Consider the following 22106-nt stretch of genomic DNA (forward strand, 5'->3'; position numbering starts at 1 on the left):
AGTTATACACATTTTTCACAAAGCTACAGAAAACCGCTAGTCATCCTCCTTTTAAGGATGGTTAGGGAAAGTAAATAGCATTTTGCATACGTGGCACAGGCTTGAATGGTTTTAAAAGATTCATGACAATAACTGGTGGTAAATCTTAACGGGTCCGGTTTATCACACTCTGCAACTTCATCAGTCAATGCAGCAATTTTATGAAACCAACTCCAATTCAACTATGGCAGTGAAGCAAATCCGAGAAAAACAGGATAAGGTTGGCACTGGCAGAACATTTTATTGACATGTAAGAAATCCAATTGTCTATATATATCTTCAAAAACGTCTGCTGTAAATAGAATAAGTTAAGGATAAATGCATACACATCCAACACTAATCACATCTCCAAAAATAAAATGTCACTGTCATGCATTGGTTCAAAGTAACAGTGCCAATTTCAGTGCCAAATAAAAATTGGAAATAGTATGCAATATCTGTTTTGTAAGTGGATATACGTTTGATTCTAATGTCAACTGATTCCACCAGGAAAAGATGGAATGCTGAATCCCGCATGACAGTATTGAAAAAGTTGGACCAGGCCATGAAGGTTAGAACATGGAACCTCTTAAAGCATATACCAATAAAAAAATGACAACTCATTACTACATTGTTTTAATAATAAAAAATAATTACAATGAAGACAGGGGCAAATGGATGATACTGCTCAAACATCTTATTTTAGTTATCAAGATATACAAGCTTGTCATTGTAATAACCACAAAATGTAGAGGACTGCTTGAAAAATTCAACAACTAGCAATTGAAGATGTAGAGTCACAATAAACCTGAAAAATAAATACTGCAACAGCAGGTCTTAACTTTATCACAATGGAGAGAAAATTTGGTGACATTCAGGCCGAAGGACGGCAATGTGGTTGATGGTGGATTGTTCATGAGAAAAGATCCAACCAATGGCAACATTATTTTGTCTGTAGCTGTTTTGCATTCAACCGTGTAGTCCTCCTCTGCAATATAATAAGCAATTTTAACTTAAAGGTGCTGAATCGCGAGACTAAAAACCACAATGCCATTTGGGACTTGACTTGGGGGCATTTTAAATTCATATTTAAATTCCAGGATAAGTTAAAAATGATCCCGTTATTTTCCATGCAGAAGTCCTTGAAAAGACAGTCAATACTGAAAAGAGCAGAAAACAGTAAAAGATCAAACTTGTAGATTTTCCTATGAGAATGCTGAAACGAAGATATAACTCATCTGAGGGCATCTGGAGGTAATACTTTAATAAGAAATCCCACACAGATAAGACAGGAAGCCTTTCGTGTGGAACACAGCACTGCAAACAGATGCCAAAATTACTATAGCTTTTATTCTAACTGCTTAGCGCCTGTTGGCCTGCCGTATGAACACTTTTTTGTAATACAAAATACAATATGCATTTTCGTTCTGCTTCATTTTTCATTGGTGCAGCCGAAAGGTATGGAACAAAATTAAGAAAGAATGCTTAGGCAAAGTTTACGCCAACAGGCAGGCTTGTCTCTAGTCTTACAGTGTTGGGCGGAGTTAGTCGTCATCTCGTAGCTGGTTGAAGCCCTCGAATAACATCAATAACCCTCTCCAGTTCCGGGGCAACCATTAAATACTCCCTGAGCCAGGAATGGAGGTCTTCCCCAACTTACAATGCAGCGATATTGACTTGCGTTCTATCCACCTAGCACACCCCCTACCCCAATTGATCTTCCATAAAAACAAGAGGGAAGTGGAAGCAGATTCTGACATCAAGTTTTGAGGTGGCCACTTGGACAGGGACAGAGCCAACACAATTGAGACATCAGTAATCACGCTTGAAATTAGAAGTTACAGGAATGCAGTCCGGACTCACGTCTCCTCCCACCACAAGGCCAAGGACGCTGCTACCAAGTTAATGAATGTGTATATATATATATATATATATATATATATATATATATATATATATATATATATATATATATATATACACACACATATATATATATATATATATACACACACATATATATCTCCAAGCATTAAATCTAGGCTGCTTTCCAGGATCTAGAGGTGCGCAGTACAAGTGGGATTGATATATATATATATATAGATATATATATATATATATATATATATATATATATATATGTATGTATCTTTTCTAGCCAATGTTATCTGCCGATGTCATGCAATGGCTAAGGTTATCTGACAATGGCATGCAAATGATGCGGTCATTCACAGTAGCTATGGCTCAGTGATGCATTACATAAAAATGTTAAAGTGGTTACAAAGTCTTCATTTGCATGAACATCAATTACAGACTACAAAAATTCTGTTTTGCAATGAAACAAATATCTATATTTTATTTTCCTGAAATACACATGCAAGACATTAAAGACTGGTTGTGTTATTTACAGGTGTTTAAGGAGTTAAATGATTTCCGCCGGTCCTTTGCTTTGGGATTCTTTAAAATGCACTCAAAACAGATTTCACAAGTAGCTTCTTGGCCCATATGCAGACATTCTTTGAACGCTCTCTCTCCTGCCAAAACGTAAAATAATGACCAAATCAATAGATTTGGCTGTTTAGTGGACTTCCATAGGAAGGGAATGCAGTGCTAAGAAACGCAGAGCTCCGCCTTTATGCTTGAAGGCGGATGCTTGGCCTCCTCTGATTTTTCCGGCCCAGGTCCAGAACATGTAGTCTTTCGTTTGAATAACCGGAGACTGAGCCTTAACAGGTCACTGTCAACCACTGGAGGATTGGAGTATGTCTGTTTTATAGTACCCTGTTGAGACAGAAAAAAAATCCTTTAAAATTGAATATCTGTATATATTCTTACGGCTTAGGAGAATACAGAGGGGGTTCATTTCTATTCATTCTACCAATATTTTGTAAGACTGAATCACCCCCAAGTAATAATGGAACAAAACGTCATATTTGAGCTTTTGTGCCAAAACACAGCCCTGAGTGTGACATTATGATGTGAATATTTGCAAAAACAAGTTGTGAAATACATAAACAGGAATATTCAGAATATCAACATGCAGAAGAATAGTTATTAACCTAGAATTCTAGTTTTACTGCTTTGAACTCTCCTAGATGCATATGCTGTGATTTATTCTGCACTCTAGTAGACATTAATTTTGTTCCAGTCTGGGTGATGACCAGAAGCGTAGCCAGTACCACTCACTGTAATGTCAAGCCCACAATGCCCCCAAACATGCCCTTCATATTTTGTTGTGTTTTTTAATCTTAAGAATAGCACAGACTGGGAAAGGGTGAGGGTCACATGAATAAGAGCTTCAAGATGCAACACTAGAATTACACGTAGAGGTAAAAAACGAGTTTGTTTTGCAGCACAAACGTCTACACACACATGGTGTGCACTGCTTTAAGTAGAGGTATCATTTCATGTGGAGGACGGTTTGAAGGAAGAGGAGTGCTAGACATTTTTATTTTCCTAACTGTTTAACCTACAATACAATCCTTTTAAGGCAGGAGCCTCCCCACTTCTCCCCAGCAAGGCAGGACCCTGCTTGACCTCCATGGGTGACAACACCTACACCTTGGTCTATCCTCCTAATCTCTCCAAAACCGCCGCTAAATCCTTCAAACATTCCATCCTGAAAAGTCATCCAGAGACCCTGGTCTCCGACCTGTGATTCAGCTCGGACAAAGCCACAGTCATTAATTACCTCAACTTCTACTCCAGGAAAACATCCCTATGGCGCAAAGCCTTCTCGAACCTCCTTAAGGTACACAAAGCCAGGCACATTCCATACGGCTATAAACTCAGAACCGTACCCTTCGCAAACCTGCGTGCCGATCTCACCATCACCCTACACAAAAATGGCATCATCCTAATCCAAGCTCCACCCAAAGACCTCAATAAATTTGCAGACCTCTTCACTCTCCTTAAAAAATATGTGCACAAACCACCTCCGTCCACACTCCTCCCGCACCATCCATCGCCCAATCCGCCAAAGGTGCCTAGCCCATCACAAACCATCCTTCCTAAGGCTCACAACACTGGTCGACTTAGCCCCACCACCATGCCACCAACACATGGCAACCGATGGGTGCCTAAACTTCTGACCTCCTGCCTGCAAGCTCCTCCCTCTCTCATGGTTTCTGAAACTCCACCTAAGATTCTCTACTCCAGCCGACCCAGCCCCTCTTCTATGCTACCAGCTCTTGCCAACAGATGCGTTCCCAAAGCTCTAACCTCCTGCCCGCAAAATCTTCCCTCTCATAGGGATATTGAAACTCCGGCAAGGATTCATGACACTGGCTGACTCAGCCTCAGTACTAGGCGACAAGCACATCCCATCAGAATCGTTCACACTCCTCCGACACCCTGCCCGCAAGAGTATCCCTCTTTTAGGGATATGGATAGTCTCCAGCGCAGCGCTACCGAACTAACCATTAGCATCCACAACTCCATTCTGGATCTAAAGAACCTCCTGCGCCTCACACAACTTTCCTTCTCGAACTTCAAGCTCTTGCAGAACTCTACTCCGCACCCCTTCCTCCGAGCCCCCCATTCACCCTTTACCGCTATCCCTGAGACAACTGCTCCCTCGCAAGCAGCCTTGCCACCTCTCAGAGGAGGAAACTCTGGCCCTCCTCCGTACCTACAAATCGCCCCCGTAACGCCTAGCCCTCTAGACCTCACGGAGGAAGATGTTGTAGACCTCTTCATTAGCTACGATTCGGCCCTGATTAGCCCATACACCCCAGATCTGAGTGACAAGCACCTTATCCGCACGGTTGCAATCAACCCCAATAGATCAGCTACCCTCCGCAACAGAGGAGTGATCAACAGCAACCTAGCGCTAGTCCCCATCTCTGCCCCTACTCACGACACACACTCCGACCGCGCCCCACTATCCGGCCTCATAATTAACTGCCGCTCAGCAGTAAAGCATGCCTCTGATGTCGCCAATCCCATCCTGAGCCATAAATCGGACTTAGCGGTCTTGACTGAATCTTGGCTCAATGAATCCTCATCGCCCTGCCTAGACCTCTTAGTCCCGCCCAATTACAACATCGTAAGGCTGGACAGGAAATCCCCTAAAAAAGGGGGGAGGCATTGCCTGCATCTACCGCTCTAACCTCCATGGCTCATCTTACAGACTCCTGCGAATACCTTGCACTTTCCATATGCAACATCACCACCCAACTGTGCAGACTGCACATTTTTTACCATCCCCTGGGCACGAATAACAGCTTCATTGACCTCATGGAAATCATCACAGCCAAGGCCTCCCCAATAGCTGCCATTTTCCTTGGTGACTTCAACTTGCACTGGATGACCCCCAAGGACCCTCAGGTCAATGCCATCAGAGACTTCTTGGGGGACCAAGCCCTTACCCAAGCCTGCTCACTCTCAACTCACTCGAAAGGCGCCACTCTGGACTGGATCAGTGTCAAGGATTCAGAGGTCAAACTTATCTCTATAGACCCATGTGATTGGTCTGACCACCACCCTATCACCTTTTTCTGCCTGGCACCCACAAGACTTGGACACAACAACCCGTGATTCCCAAACTCGAGGAAACAGGGGTATGGGGGAAACGCGTAAAGCTGTGAGCCCCAATCTAACTGAAATGCGTCCCCCAACGCTTCCCAGGTCGAATACTGGAGACTGCAGGATGATGGGAAGTGCACATTCTCGTTAGTGTCAAATAGGCTCAACTAGGGAACCCCCACACCCTGAAAATGTGAAGGACCACCTCCGGATGGAGATCCCACTCGTGATCAGCCGAATACTGCCGACAGGCTGTCCACACGCACATTCAGTTCACCGGCCAGATGATATGCCATTAGGCATATAGATCCTCTCTGCAGAGAAGATGCAACCCTACGCCTCCCAGTTTGGGGATCTACCACATTGCAGTAGCTTTGTCCTTTAGGACTTGAACCGACTTACCGCAAAGGGAAGGAAGGCGGCACGTATCACCCGCAATTCTAGAAGATTGATGTGAAACAGTCTTTCCTCTGGAGACAAAAGACCTTTGACCTCCAGATCTCCCAGATGAGCTCCCCAACCTAGCGTTGAGGCATCCGTTAATACAGGGCCAACAGAGAAGGAGGGTGAAACATCTTCCCTTGAGACAGGTTGCCTGGACCACTCAACCATAGCAGGTCCTCTGCAGTGTCTCTGGAAATTCTGGCCACCTCCTCATGATCTCTGTCGCGTTGAAACTACTGCTTGCGGAGGCACCACTCATATGCCAAGGTGGAGGTTTGACCAACAGCATGCAGGAAGCAAACAGACCGAGCAGGCACAAGACCTGGAACACAAGACTGAAACAGTTGCTCCATTCTGAAAGAGCGGAATCATACCCTGGATGTCTTGAATCCTCTGTGGAGGCGGAAAGGCACAACTTGCAGTAGTGTCCAGTACTGACCCAATGAACAGGATCCACTGAGAGGGCAGCAGGTGAGATTTGGGTTCATTTATCTAAAACACCTACTTGAACAACAGTTGTGCTATTACCTGCAATGATGCAGCACCATCTCTGATGACTTTGCTTTGAGCAGGAAGGTGTCCAGATCCGGAAAGACCAGAATCCCCGACCTTCTGAAATAAGCTGCCACCCCCGCGATAACCTTTGTGAGGACCCAAGGTGCGGAAGTAAGGCCGAACGGAAGGACTGCAAACTGGTAATGTGAAAACCCCACCGTAAAACGGAGATACCTCTGATGTGACTTCAGGATGGGAATTGAAAGTACGCATCCTGTAAATCGATCAACACCATCCAGTCTTCCATCTCCAGCCTAAGAAGAACCTGAGCCATGGTCAACATTTTAAATTTCTTCTATTTGAGGTACAAATTCAAAACCCTGAGGTCGAGGGTCGGCCATAAACTATCGGCCTTTTTGGGAATCAGGAAGTAGAGAGAGTAGCACACATGACACCTTTTCCTGCTACGGAACCACCTTAATAGCACCCTTTTGCAGCAATGACAGAACCTCCAGTTGGAGAAGCAGTAGATGCTCTTCCGAGCAAAAGCCATGACACGGAGGGAAAGCAGGGGGGAAAATCCTAGAAAGATAGGGCATACCCATTCTCTACGATATTCAAACCAAGGGATCTGTATTAACAGTAATCCAATGCTGTAGAAAATGGGACACCGTCCTACGGGACAAGCATGCTCTAGGATGGCGGAGCTAGAGCTGCCTCCCTGCAACAACGGCTGGAGAGGCAGAAGAGGAGACGCCTTGTTGTGGTGCAGCATCCTGTAGATGACCTCTGCCCTTTAACTTAGAGGACCTGCACAAGGGATTTGCCTGCTGCTGCTGTAGTTGTTGCCTGACACAAAAGGGCAAGTTTCTTGCAAAGCCACAAAACGTGGAAATTTTGAAAGCTCTTGGATTGAGTCTGAACCCCCAAACACCTTGCATTAGCTTTGCTGTCCTAAAAGCGCTGCAGCGCCAAATCTGCTTTAGCCCCGAACAGGAAGGACACATCAAAGGGCAAATCCAACAATGTAGCTTGGGCATCAGGCGAGAATCCTGAACCACGCAACCAAGCATGCCTCCTTGTTGCCACTGACAATCCCATTGCTCTGGCTACACAGTGAACCGTGTCCAGATCAGGTTGAATGGATGTAATGACCCAAAAGACGTGGCATCTGTGGACTGAAGGGCCATACTCCCTGACGAGAAAACCTTCTTTGCCGAATGCTCCATGTGCTTTGACTCCCTATCAGCAGGCGCAGATGGGAAGGAACCTGCCGACAGCCTTGAAGGGCATGAAGCCTGGACCACCAAGTTTTCCGACGAAGGATGGGTGGGCAGAAATGCAGGTTCTTCAGGAGTCACCTTGTTTATCCTTGCCACGTACCTAGAAACCGCTGGAGTGGAAATTGGCTTCTGCCATACCGCCCACCTGTGTTCTGTCAATGCCTCATTGAGCAAAGGTTCTGACACAGACAGAGGAATGAAGGACTTCTGTAAGACTATTTGTTTTAACTCCACTTTTGGAAGATGCAATTCCAAGAAGTCCGCAGCCTTCCTAATCACAGTGTGGTATGTGGTCACCTCCGTCGTCGGTAGGCCCTTTGGTAATGCAAGCTCTCACTCAGTAGAGGCGTCCAGGCCACTAGCCTCCTGAGAAACCCTCAAAATCCGGGTCAGGATCAACAATCTCTCCTTCCTCAGCCCCTCCATGTTCTTCCTGGCACTCTTCTTCATCCAACAGCCTTTGAGCCTCTTTCAGAGATCTCATCCTCAGAATCGGCGTTGGCGGTGCCAGACAAGGCACCAGTGACTGCAGGATCAGGGAAGAGAGGTCCAAGTGACAAGGAGCCGAAGCCGGCCGAGGTAGAGTCGGCACCGATTCGGGACCAGACAGTGCCTGGGATGAACCATCTAAAGGTGCACAACACTCCAAAGACGGCAACAGCATCAATAACCTCCGCGTTGGAAGAGGCCAACTCTCTGGAGACATAGGCATAAAAGGCATGAGCGTTGCCTGAGGAAAGTGAGGTGGAAAACCTTCCAGGGAATATGCCAATGGACCCATGGGGCCAACAGGAGCACCATTAGGGTTCACAGATCTGGTGATCAAGCAAACATCACATTTAAAAATCCGATACCAGGAAAGCAGGTTAAGTGGGATCCGGTACCACAGGCTCTGGAGCTGCTTGAGGAGGTATTCAGTTCAGCTCCGGTTGTGGCGCCGGAGACCCTAGAGCCAGAGATGGAGGTGTTGACTCGAGCAACGGAGGAGGCGCTGCATCTCTCTGAGCCGGTGGAGTCACTGTCCTCGGGCCGGAATCAACCCCAGTGAAGGAGAATGAGAGATCTCATACCTGCGATGATGTCGAGGGCTTAGGGACACCAACTTTCGAGTTGCATACTTCAAAGAGTGACGCCGAGAATCATGGCGCCGCTTCTTCGAAGATCTTGAAGTATGTGGAGTGGGTGACTTCGAACGGGTCTGTGACTTCCTGCGACCCATCTTATGCATTTTGACCTTGGACATGAATAACTTGGCCTCTCTCTCCTTTAGCGCATTCATATGGGAGTCAGTGATCGACATCTGGCCCCTACACACTCTGCATGGCTTGGCTTGAAACCCATCATCCTCGTAGTAGTCATCTTCGACAGCTACAGAGACGCAACAGCAACAAAGAAACTCCCAGATACGGAGACCCTGGGGAAAACCATTACGCATCGACTCCGCAGATGAAAGGGCATGAACGTCAGCACACCGTCGAAGTCTTCTTATGGCTCCAATGACATCATGCAGAGTTGCATGTGGAGCTGCTCCACTGTGACATCCTTGTCGAGATGGGAGTGAGGAGAAAGGTTTCAGTGAAATGGTGCACATTGGGGTAATTCAAAAGTTGAGGAATCCACAGGCAGATGTATCCACCAGAAGAACAAGTTACTTACCTTCGGTAACGATATATCTGTAAGAAACAGTAGTTAGTATTAGATTCCTTACCTTAGAATATCCCCAGGCGTCAGTCTGGATCCGGAAACTTTTGCGTAGCAGTACCCCTGCGCGTCGGTAGGCGTCGTCTGCAGGCGTCCCCTGCGGCTCCGCGTCGTCGGCGTCGTGCGCCGTGATGACGTCGCTGGAGTATATAGACGCCGCCTCCGCGCGCTGACGTCAGTTCTTTGCACACAGCTTTTCCGCGCCAGAACACGCAGAGCCATGTGAGAACTAACACTGGTGCCATTTGAAACTAGGGCCCTGAAAGGGATGTCCTTAACCCTAGGTATCAGTTCGCAGAACGGGGAGGATGGGTGGGGCGGTAAGGAATCTAATACTAACTACTGTTTCTTACAGATATATCGTTACCGAAGGTAAGTAACTTGTTCATCTGAAAGAAACAGGTTAGAATTAGATTCCTTACCTTAGAATAGATACCCCAGCAATACCAACCCCGGTGGTGGGTCTGCGAACCAATACAACCTACACCAGAAAGTCCTGGAGGACCGAACGGCCAAAGAAGCCATCCCTCCGGACTTGACTGTCCAGGCAGTAGTGCCTCGCAAAGGTGTGCAGCGAGGCCCACGTGGCCGCCTGGCAAATGTCCTGCAAAGGGACTCCCCGGCCCAGGGCAGTAGTAGCCGCCGTGGCCCGAGTGGAATGGGCCCTCAGCCCAACAGGAGGCTCCTTCCGAGCCAAAGAGTAGCATGCTTTGATGCACAGGACGACCCACCGAGAGATGGTCCGCTTCTGTACCGCCCTTCCCTTCTTCTCACCCACGTAGCCAACAAACAGTTGGTCATCCACCCGGAACTGGCGTGTGCGATCCATGTAAAATGAAAGCGCACATTTTGGGTCCAGACGATGGAGCCGCTCTTCAGCCTTCGAAGGATGCGGAGGCGGGAAGAAGGAGGGCAAGGTGATGGACTGCCCAATGTGAAAAGCAGAGACTACCTTGGGCAGGAAAGAAGGTCTAGTCCGAAGAACCACCTTATCAGGATGAACAGACAAGAAAGGAGGTTTAACAGAAAGAGCCTGGAGCTCACTCACTCTCCTGGCAGAGGTGATAGCCACCAGGAAGGCCGTCTTTAAAGTGAGAAGACGGAGAGGACAGGAATGAAGAGGCTCAAAGGGAGCGCACATCAGGAAAGTCAGAACCAGGTTCAAGTCCTACTGAGGCATCACGAACGGAGTTGGGGGATACATGTGCGTGATGCCCTTCAAGAATCGTAACACAATAGGGGACTTGAATAAAGATGGCTGATCAGGTAGCCTCAAGAAGGCGGAAAGGGCAGAAAGATAGCCCTTGATAGTGCCCAAAGCAGAGCCCTGCTGGGCAAGGGAAAGGAGGAAGAGGAGAACCTCAGACAGAGGGGCAGAAAGGGGATCCACAGCCTTTGCTGTGCACCATGCCACAAATCTGTTCCACCGGCAGGCGTATACCGACTTTGTGGAGGGACGCCTGGCTGCCAGAATTACATCACAGACTTCAGGAGGCAAGTCAAATGGCCTCAACTGCCGCCGCTCAATCTCCAAGCATGGAGGTGGAGACTGGACAGGTTCGGGTGGAGGACCGTCCCCTGCTGCTGCGACAGAAGGTCCTCCTGAAGGGGCAGGCGGATCGAGGGACCGACTGTCATGCTGAGTAGCTCGGGATACCAGTATCTTCGAGCCCAGTCCGGGGCCACAAGGATAACTTGGGCCCGGTCGCGCCTGATCTTCTTCAGCACTCTGGGCAGAAGTGGTATAGGCGGAAAGGCGTACAACAGACCGCAACTCCACTCGCGCCGAAAGGCGTCGCCGAGCGAGTGCCGTCTTGGAAACTCCAACGCGCAGAACTGATGACATTGCGCGTTCTCTTCTGTGGCGAATAGATCTAACCAAGGCTCTCCCCATTGCTGAAAGAGGCCTCTCGCCACGTCCGAGTTCAGACGCCATTCGTGATCCACCGAGCACCGACGGCTGAGTTCGTCCGCCCTGGCGTTCAGAGAACCTGCCAGGTGTTGAACCGTCAGAGTCACGCCCTGACGTTCCAGCCATTGCCAGAGACGCAGAGCCTCCTGGCAAAGGGTCCACGACCCCACACCGCCCTGTTTGTTGCAGTACCACATGGCGGTGGTGTTGTCCGTGAACACCTGCACTACACTCCCGTTGACAAAGGGGAGGAATGCCTTCAGTGCTAGGCGAATCGCCCGCAGCTCCAACAGGTTGATATGGAGCCGGGACTCCGCCGGAGACCAGACGCCTCTGATCTCCGCCTCTCCCAAGTGGCCACCCCAGCCCTGGAGGGACGCGTCCGTCACAACCACGTGCTCCGGTTGGGGAAGGGAGAGGGATCTACCTCTGACCCAATCGCGGTCCGTAAGCCACCACTGCAACTGTCTCGCAGTGCCCTCCGAGATCAGGACATGGTCGGATAGGTTGCCCTGATGCTGGGCCCACTGAAACTTCAGGTCCCACTGCAGAGCCCGCATCCGCCACCTGGCGTGATGCACCAGTAGGATGCAGGAGGCCATCAGCCCCAGAAGCCGCAGCGTCAACCTGACCGAAACCCGGAATAACGGCTGAAAGATGGGAATCAGAGCCTGAATATCCCGGACCCGCCGTTCCGGGGGATAAACCCGAAACTGCGCCGAGTCGAGAACCGCTCCGATGAAAAGGAGCTTTTGAGAGGGACACAGGTGTGATTTCGGCACATTGATGGAAAACCCCAGCTCGTGCAGGAGGTCTGCCGTCATCTGAAGGTGGTGGACGACTGTCTGGGGCGAGCCCGCCTTCAACAACCAGTCGTCGAGGTAGGGGAAGACTGAAACCCCTAACCGGCGCAGATGAGCTGCGACCACCGCCATCACTTTCGTGAACACCCGTGGGGCGCTGGTAAGGCCGAATGGGAGCACGATAAACTGAAAGTGCTCCTGGCCTACCGTGAACCGCAGGTAACGCCGGTGGGCCGGCAGGACGGGGATGTGAAAATACGCATCCTGCAAGTCCAACGCTACCATCCAGTCTTGAGGGTCTAGAGCAGCCAAGACCTGAGACAAAGTCAACATCTTGAACTTCTCCTTCCGGAGGAAGCCGTTGACGTTCCGTAGGTCCAAGATAGGACGGAGGCCTCCTTTGTCCTTCTTGGGCACCAGAAAGTAGTGGGAGTAGCAACCACACCCTACTTCTGGCCCAGGAACGCGCTCGATGGCCCCCTTGGCCAAGAGGGCCGTAACTTCCTCCTGCAGAAGTGTCAAGTGGTCCCCCGACACACGGTGGTTCTGCGGTGGCATGGCTGGAGGAGTGGACTCGAAGGGGAGGGCGTAGCCCCTTCGAACGAGCTGCAGCACCCACCTGTCCGATGTTATCGCGCGCCAGCGGGAGTGGTGATGGCGAACCCTGCCACCCACTGGCGTCACGTGAGCCCGAAAGCTCGGACTAGGAAGGCTTGGATGCAGCAGCAGAGGGAGGCGTGGACTGACCTCGCCGCTGGCCTCTACCGCCACCACGGCGGAAACCACGGCCGCCACCGCGCTGGGGAGCGTTCTGCGGCGCGTGGCTGGCAGCACGTGTGGGACCGCCCCTCCCTTGGCCACGAAAGGGGCGAAACGAACCAGTCTGCTGGCGCTGGGTCGAAAGACCCAAGGACTTGGCCGTGACCCTGGAGTCCTTGAAGCGCTCCAGCGCGTGGTCCGCTTTGTCACCAAACAGGCGACTGCCATCAAATGGCATGTCCATGAGTGTATTTTGGACGTCTGGCGAGAAGTTGGCAGATCTCAGCCAAGCATGGCGACGAATCGCCACCGTCGTGGACATAGCCCGTCCCAGCGAGTCGGTCGTGTCCAGACCACAACGGATCGAGTACCGCGCCGCATCCCGGCCTTCAACCAAGGCCCGGGTGAGCTTGTCCCGCACTTCCTGGGGGCATTGCGGCAAGCACTCCTCGACCGTATCCCACAGGGAGTGGGTGTAGCGGCCCAAGAGGCACGCGGTATTACAAGACCGCAGTCCAGCGCTCAAAGAGGAAAAGACCTTTTTACCAAATTGGTCATACCGCTTTGATTCCCGATCGGGCGGAGCCGACGGGAACGCGGACTGTGAAGTGGAGGCCTGGATCACCAGACTCTCCGGGGAGGGATGGGTGGATAGGAAGGCAGGGTCGTCCGAGCACGGACGGTGACGCCTGGCAACGTTCCGGTCAACCGGTGCACCGGAAGCGGGCCTGGACCAGGTGCCCAAAAGGACATCCGTCAGGGCCTCATTAAACGGCAGCAGAGGCTCCTGGGGGCATGACTGCGGTTTAAACACTTCGGTCAGAATGTTCGGCTTGACCTTCGCGACAGGGAGCTCAAGGCTCAAGGCCTTGGCAGCCCTCATCAGGACCACCGAATAGGCAGCACCTGCCTCAGACGCCACAGGGGCCGGGGAGACAAACCCAGGGTTGGGCGACTCGTCCAGACCACTGGCATCACCCAGATCACCTACCCAGTCCACATCATACTGGCAGGCACGGGATAAAGGGTCCTCAGACCCCTCCCAACCCTCTCCATACTCGTCCTCATCGCCGTATTCTGGATCGACGATATAGACCTCGGGGTCAATGGGCCCCATCGGCGCCGGATCCGGCGTCGGACGAAGCCGGTCCGACTCCGCGTCAGGAGTCAGAGGGGGAATGGGGGTGGCGCCGCGTGGCGTCGGCGCCGGGGACCCGACGCCGGCCGGAACCGACGGCGGAGTCGCCGCACCGCGCGGAGGCGGTACCACGGGTTGGCCCAAAGGAACCGACGCCGGAGAGGCCGGTAGACCAGCCGGCGACGAACCTGAGGGGCCCAGCGGCGCCGGGGCCGGAGCCACCGGCGGCGTCGAGGCAGGAGCACCCGAACCGCTCGGGCCCCCAGACGGGACCGACGGGCCCGCAGGCGCCGTAGGCCCCGCCGGAGGAGACCTCTCCCTCATAGCTATGAGGAAGGCCTCGATCTCCTCACGCGACGCGCCTTCCCCAGGGACCGACGGGTATGGGGGAGACAGCGTCGGCGACCCACGCGGGCCCGCGTGGGTGGGGCCACCCGAGCCCCCGGCCGCATCACGCGGGCGTCGGGGGTACGATGACGACGCCCCGACTTCTTACGCTTACCTGACGAACCGGAGGAATGGTGGCGACTCCCGGAGCGCTCATGGCGGCTCCACGATCGTTCCTTCGACCGCTCCCTCGACCTCCGACCGGACCGGGACCGCTCTCGACGCGGGGCCGACACACGGAGCTCGAGAAGCTTGCGGGACCGCTCCCGCCTAGCTTTACCAGTCAAGGCCCGACAGTCGACGCAGGACTCCACGTCGTGGTCCACGCCCAGACACCGGAGGCAGAGTCGATGGTGGTCGGTGACCGACATCAGGCGGTCGCACTCGTCGCAACCCTTGAAACCGGGCATCCTACCGGCACCGTAGAAGATTAAGTAGTTAACAATAAACTTGGTCAAAAGACCGGAGTACTGCTCTTCGGATCTGCGCTAACTGGCGCGGAAAAAAGAAGAACTGACGTCAGCGCGCGGAGGCGGCGTCTATATACTCCAGCGACGTCATCACGGCGCACGACGCCGACGACGCGGAGCCGCAGGGGACGCCTGCAGACGACGCCTACCGACGCGCAGGGGTACTGCTACGCAAAAGTTTCCGGATCCAGACTGACGCCTGGGGATATTCTAAGGTAAGGAATCTAATACTAACCTGTTTCTTTCAGATACCTTATTTTCAAAAGCCCAAAATATATTCATGTGTTATTCCTTAGTGACATGTTGAATTAAAAACTGTATTTTCTCCCGCTGTTACCATATCTTTTCAAGAGATCTTTGGAATTAGCTATGTCCCATTGCGGAGCTGCTGATCTCTCAATCTTTCTTTTAACTCCCTCCAGACTCTTTCTATCTTTATTTGGGAGAGGGCCTTGGGTCACATGCTGGATATATAATTCTAGCCGTCGACACAATGTAAGACTCTGATTCCACATGAGATTTTACATAATGTGGATCCTGGGATGAAAATTTATAATTCTTGCTGCCACTGCACAGTAGGTAGCCAGCATTTTTAAAAGCGCTTTGCCTTGCTGTATTAGTGTAGGTAGCACAGGAAGATATTGACTCTGCTTCTACAAGGGATACAGTGGTGTTATTATAAAACATGACTATGCCAGCTCTTCCTCCATCAGTACACTTTAAGTATCTTCTGCCCTTTTAATGATTGTGTGCTGTAAAAATGACAAGCTAGAGATGAAGTTTTAGTAGGGTTCAACTGAATGTGTTCCTAAGGATAGTCCATACTTATGTTCTAACACATGGGTTCCTCTTCAATGAGCGCATTTTACACATGTACCCTCCGCAATCTTTTGAACCACTGCTTCATCATCGATATTTGCAATTCCCCTTTCATCATGAACATTAAACTATCTTTCTGAGGGTTGCGTCATATATATTTACTCAACGGCAGTCTCAGAATCTCCTCTACCTCTGATTCTGATTAATGTTGCCCATGAGCCACTTCTGATGCTGTAACATCTGAATTACTCTCAAATGCCCATTTCCTCCGTATGTGGCACTTTTTTTTCTTTCAAATTATCTTATTCACCAGTTCTGCCCAGTAAGGATATTGTTTCATCCTTGGACAGAAACTGTGAACATGGGTGGCAGTCCTTCAACTTATGGTTTTCTGCAAGACAAAACAAGAATATTGGATGTTTATAGTATAATGCAAACTCCCAGTGGCGATTTAGGCAGAATATAGAATATGTGGACATGATCTTCAAAATGGCATTGAGGAGACTCAAATTTGGGCACTTTCACCATATTCTTTTTCTGACCAGTTTGAAAACTGTTTCTCAGCCATCCTAGTCACAGATGTTCAACTCCCTTCAACCTTGTCTCCGTTGATCCTAGACTCTTCTAGCTAAACTGCATCCTCTTTCTCACTGGAAGAATATCTCCAAATCCATCAATGGGAAAACACGATCTAAAATGGAGGCTAATTTTGCGGCACTGTGTAGTGAAGGTCAACAGCAAAGTCAGTCATTCTGGCTCCACTTATAGCTAACGTCCATAGAGATGAAAGATACAGAGGAGAAGCTGAAGATAAAAGGTTACTGAAAGATATGCTAGTTCCTAAAAACTAAGCTGTGTGGTGAAATTGCATACATAATCATAGAAAATCTTCCTGAGCTTTACAGAAATATACAACCATTGTCAGAATCCTAGGCCTTATCATTCAATCTTGGTCACTCACATTTTCTTACACCATAACTGAATAACACTTTCTCTGACGCAGTACCACTGCAAAAAAGGATGCATTTTATTACCACAGTCATAATTATGCATGCACTGGAAACATCTTTCCTTCTATGGTGCAGCTTAGAACTTTGGGAAGGAAAAGAGGATCCCTCACCTCTAGAAAGCACCAATCCACTTTTACAATGACATTCACTTAACAGAAAATGCCAGTGAGGCAACTACAAAACTTCCCAGATATGGGCATCACCCTCTACTAGTACATTTAAATGTTGCATTTGTACTTATGTACCACTTTATTCCATAAAGTACCACAGCTACTTTTGTTCGTTTCAAAATAATGCGCTCTCCAAGGTAAACCATTTTGAAGGGAAGCTAATGATATTAATTTAAACTGTCTTTACATATAAGTGCCATTTTTTGTCTCACCCCAGTAGGTATCCCAATATTTAACATCCAATATTTAGCGACAGAACATTGATCATGCCAAACAAGAAATTAACTGCTATACTCCTGTGTCAAATATTAAATTTGCTTTTTTAGCGCAGATATGACCCTGACTGAAACAAAAAGAGAATTTGAATATGTAAAACACTTTAATGTCAATTGAGAATGGGCAGAACATTTGTAAAGCATAGTGTGGATCAGAACATCTATCAATGCAAAGTAATACTGGTAAATTTTGTCAGTGATGTCCATATAGTCAGGGCATATGTTATAAGGATTTGCAAACTTGCAGGTAGCTAGTAAGTTGTTCTTTAGGTTTGCCTTAAACTCTTTTAGGGAGTCAGCACGTTTACACTGGTTGGAGGGTGTCCCAATTTTTAAGTGCTGCCTCGAAATATGCAAATCATGATCAACCCTTTTTTTTATACTGGCAGACAGTTTATTTTTCTTCTTCTGCACCCTCCGATGCAGAGCATTTAGAACGAATTGTAGGTGACCTGCTACTAAAGCCTAATTTTGAACGCTATTATGATGTTCAAGATTTCATTACATAGAAGAGGGAGGTGGAGGGTAATGAGGAATCTGCAGTTAAAATGTCTACCAGAAAGAGCTATAGTGAAGGTAAATAACTTATTCTTCAAACGGATATGCAGAATTCTCACTTTAAGAATATATACCACAGCATTACCATCGCAAAGGTAGAGTTTCTGTGGAGTGGGCTCACATCACTAAGTACTTCAGAATCGAGAGGACCACACTATCAATTCAGTAGTATCAACGCCCACATAGCAGCATGGCAAATGTCCACAAAGGCACAACCTTGCCTGTACCATCTTAGCAGCATTGGCCATTGTGGAAGGAGCCTGTAGACCTTCAGGGGGCAGTTTCTTGTCTCTCACATAGTAGATTTGAATGCAGAGGACTATCATCTTGGCAGGGTTCTTTTCGACACTGCCTTACCTTTCTTCACTCCAAGAATCCTTCAAAGAGCTGATCATCCACAATATGTATTTTGTGTGTTCAATAAGACAACATAAAAGCTCAATTGCCCTTTTAGGGTCAAGCCAATTGAGTATCTTCTGCTCTTTCAAAGGATAAACGAAACACGAAAGTCAGACCTTTGATAAAAAGCGTTACAACAGGTGATTTGAACAAAGATGTGTGATCAGGTAGACCCAAAGTTCTAAAGGGTTTAAAGATAACTTCACTGTGCCCATTTCAAGGTCTTGCCTGTCCAATGATAAGACAAGCAACACATCCGAAAGTTTGGACTGCAGTGGGTCCATATGATGAGCGCCACACGCCAGTCAACATACTTCTGCAGGTACCCAGTGCAGATATACTGGTCAAAGAGCATCAGGCTGCAAGGATGATACACTGTAACAGCCAGCAGACCACATGCTTTCAAATGTTGCTGCTCAATCTCCATTGAGCAGGGGCCTCTTTTGTTGCGAAGAGAAGAGGTCCATCCAGATTAAAGGACAAATGATCATGATCAGAAGCTCTGGGTAGCATCCTCGTCTGGTCCGGCCTGGGCCTACTGAGAACTTTAGCTTGGCCCTTTCCTGAGATTTCCATCAGAACTCGAGACAAGAGACAGTGGGGAAAAGCATAGACCTGTACTCCATCACAGCCGGAATGCTTCTCCAAGCAAAGTCCCTGTAGGAAACTCCACTGTGGAGTACTTTTAATACTATGCATTCGAGAGGGTCGCAAACCCATCTGACCACAGCATGCCGCATCCCGCATAGATGCCCCTTGTCACCTTGGGGTGGAGATGCCAATTGTGACCAGCCAGCAAACATCTGCTCAGCTTTTCTGCTCTGTCATTCAAAGACTCTGCTACCAGAAAGATGTTCTGAGAGTCCAGCCGCTTGCAAAGGCTTAAAGCCTCCAGGCACAGCTCGTGGAATCCCATTCCCCCTGCTGGCTGCACTACCACATACAGTCATGTTGTACATAAGGATCTGCACCCGTCTCCCATTGATGAATGGCAGGAAGGCCTTTCTGGGCCAGACAGATCACTTGAGCTTCAAAAGGCTGATGTGGACCTGTCTCTCAATCAGAAATCAGAGGCCTGCATCTCCCACAGGAGACCTCTCCGCCCAACAGTGATACATCTGTCACAACTGTGAAGTCTAATCAGGAAAGGAAAATTGGCCTGCAGAAGTCAGTTTGGCATCTAACTGCCACCCCACAACATCCATAGCGGTTTCCTGTGATCTGGATTTGGAGGGTTAGTCCTGATGCTGGGACCACTAAAATCTGAGGCTCCACCACAAGGCCTGCATTTGCCATCTGGTATTCGGAATGAGTAGTATGCACAAGGCTAGGAGTCAAAGAAGCCTCAGAGCTACCCTTGCGGAGATCCAGGACTGAGTCAAAACCATCAGGATAATATCCAGAATGTTTCAAACTCGCTGCAGCAGTGGCAAAGCCTTAAACGCCACTGTGCCTATAACAACCCGAATAAAAGGAATCTTTTGTGTGGGGGCACACACAAGACTTTTAAGGATTCAAAACCCCCAAAAGATAATAGGAGTTACCCTGTCGTCCGGAGATGGTCCACAACACAAAGTGAGACGGCATACAGCAGTCAGTCATTGAGGTTCGGGAACACAAGGATCACTGACCCTCAAAGGAAGGCAGTGACCAGTGCCATCACCTTCGTGAACCCAAGGGCCGAGGTGAGCTTGTAAGGGAAAAGGGCAAACCGAAAGTATGCTAATCCAACCATGACCTACAGATAACGCATGTAGTATTGCAGGCCCTGCAAGTCCAGGGACACTAGGAAAGCCTCTATTTGACATGCTCACCACCACTTTTTGCCTGGTAATTGATGCAATGTTGACAGATGTGCACTGGGTTCCTGTTATCCAGGTCCCCATTGCCAGATTTCTATCCCTAAAACAGTACAATTTTATGTCAAGCCTCAGAGGCTAACATTATGCAAATCTACTTTTATTTCCCACTCACAGCAGCAACAATAGAAAGAATTTAAACTTTTAAAACATGCCAGTCAAGTATATAGTACAGTACCATGCAGCCATCTTCCTTCTTTTGATGCTGATGTTCACAAGTTAAGTACACTCAGTTTTATCGCTTTATGAATGTGCTAGATTTCGCTGTTTCGATGTGGTTTAGGGAAGCCTTCCTTGTGAGGGCATATTTAGAGACTTATAACGGCTTGGGTTGCTACCATGTGTTTTATTTTAATTGACTTTAATGATTCTCTGCTTATTTTAAGATCAGTTTCATAGCGTGATGCCTTGTTTTCTCTTATAACTCTTTATATACATCTTTTGGTATTAGTTACGTCACCTTACCCATGTCCTTTCTAGGAGAGGCAACTGCTTGGGTATTTTGAGTGATGCAAGCGGAGTGAGCTGCGCTTGTGTCTTATTTATTATTTATTTAAAACATTTATAAAGCGCAACTATCACCTTGCAGGTATCCTGGCGCTGAGACTACTCTTTAAGAAGGATGCACTGGGAGACAACAGTTGAGTAATTGGTGGTTAACATTTTGGATACAGCCAGGTTTTGACCCGTTTCCTAAAAGGGAGAAGTTCGGTTATTTGACGGACATCCAAAGGCAGGCTGTTCCTGAGTTTTGATGCAGTAACCCTGAAAGATCTTCCTCCTGTCCTAACTTTTTTAACTCTTGGTACTTTAACAAGACAGGCTGTTGTGGATCTGAGGACTCTGGTTGGAATGTACCATTCAAACATAGATTGCAGAGGAGCGGGCCCAACTCCGTGTAGAGCTTTAAAAACAAGGCAGAGAGATTTAAAAGCAACTCGCTGTTTCATAGGGAGCCAGTGAAGCTCTGCCATTGCCGCAGTGGCCGAGGATCTCCTAGGCCATCCCAGGGCCAGTTTAGCAGAAGCTGATTGAACTCTTTGGAGTCTGTCTAACAGCGCAGACAGAGCCTCGAGCAGCAGCGCATTGCAATAGTCAAGGCGACTAAGAATAGTGCACCTGGCTATTAAGGCCCGGGCCTGCAAGGGAAGGAGTGGAAAGATCTTGCGGAGTGACCGAATAAGGGCAGTGCAGGTGAGCACTGTTTTCGCAACCTGGGCTTCCATGGTGAGCTTATTGTCTATCATAACACCCATATTGCGGACGGTGGTGACCGGCTGTGGTTTTTCCAGAGTTTCAAGGGGCCAAAACTCAGCTGGGAACGGGCGGGGGATCCGACTTCCGGCACAGAACAGAACCTCGGTTTTGGCGGCGTTGAACTGTAAGGAATTCTTGTGTAGCCAGCAAGCCGTGTCTCGCAGACAGTCATGAAACGACTCCAAAGGAATCGATTCCTCACCCTCCCAGGAGAGAATGAGCTGAGTGTCATCAGCATAGTTAATTGCTCTTAGCCTGTGGGATTTTATTAACGTAATCAGAGGTTTTAAATACACGTTAAATAAAATCGGGCTTATGGACGAGCCTTGAGGCACCCCGTGGGTCACCGGGGAGAAGGCCGATTGATACGGGGGGAGGGACACGGCCTGCTTCCTATCCCGCAGGAAGGAGTTAAACCAATGCAGGGCAGTGCCACCCACCCCGGCCTCTTTTAGTCTCTCCAGCAGAATCACATGGTTGACCGTATCGAATGAGGCAGACAGGTCCAGTAAGATCAGGGCTGCTGCCTGGCGCCTGTCTGCACGCATACGAAGGTCCTCCATGGCAGTGAGTAGAGCTGTTTCAGTGCCATGGGCTGGACGAAAGCCAAATTGTATTTCGTCCAGGAAATGATTCTGCTCCAGGTGTTTGGAGAGGCACAAACTCACCCAGCGCTCGGCAATTTTTGCCGGGAAAGGTAGCAGGGAGATTGGTCGATAATTCTGTATACACTCAGGATTCAGGGAGGGTTTCTTCAACAGTGGCCTAATGAGAGCCTGCTTCCAAAGGGCAGGAACTAGGCCACTGCTCAAGGATTGATTGC

At 48.9% G+C, this 22106-nt stretch overlaps 1 protein-coding gene across 3 annotated transcripts in view; it reads right to left on the reverse strand.

Annotated features, from left to right (window-relative positions):
* Positions 1-255: 255 nt before the first annotated feature.
* Positions 256-22106, reverse strand: part of ZC3H13 (zinc finger CCCH-type containing 13) — a 401604-nt gene continuing 379753 nt past the window's right edge. For all 3 annotated transcript variants that reach the window (XM_078657316.1, XM_078657317.1, XM_078657315.1), the window contains exon 20: positions 256-2799. In XM_078657316.1, coding sequence (XP_078513442.1) covers positions 2629-2799 — 171 coding nt within the window. In that variant the 3' untranslated portion in view covers positions 256-2628. The remainder of the gene's footprint in view (positions 2800-22106) is intronic.

This window comes from Lissotriton helveticus, chromosome 8 (assembly GCF_964261635.1).
Source record: "Lissotriton helveticus chromosome 8, aLisHel1.1, whole genome shotgun sequence".
Classification (NCBI taxonomy): domain Eukaryota; kingdom Metazoa; phylum Chordata; class Amphibia; order Caudata; family Salamandridae; genus Lissotriton; species Lissotriton helveticus.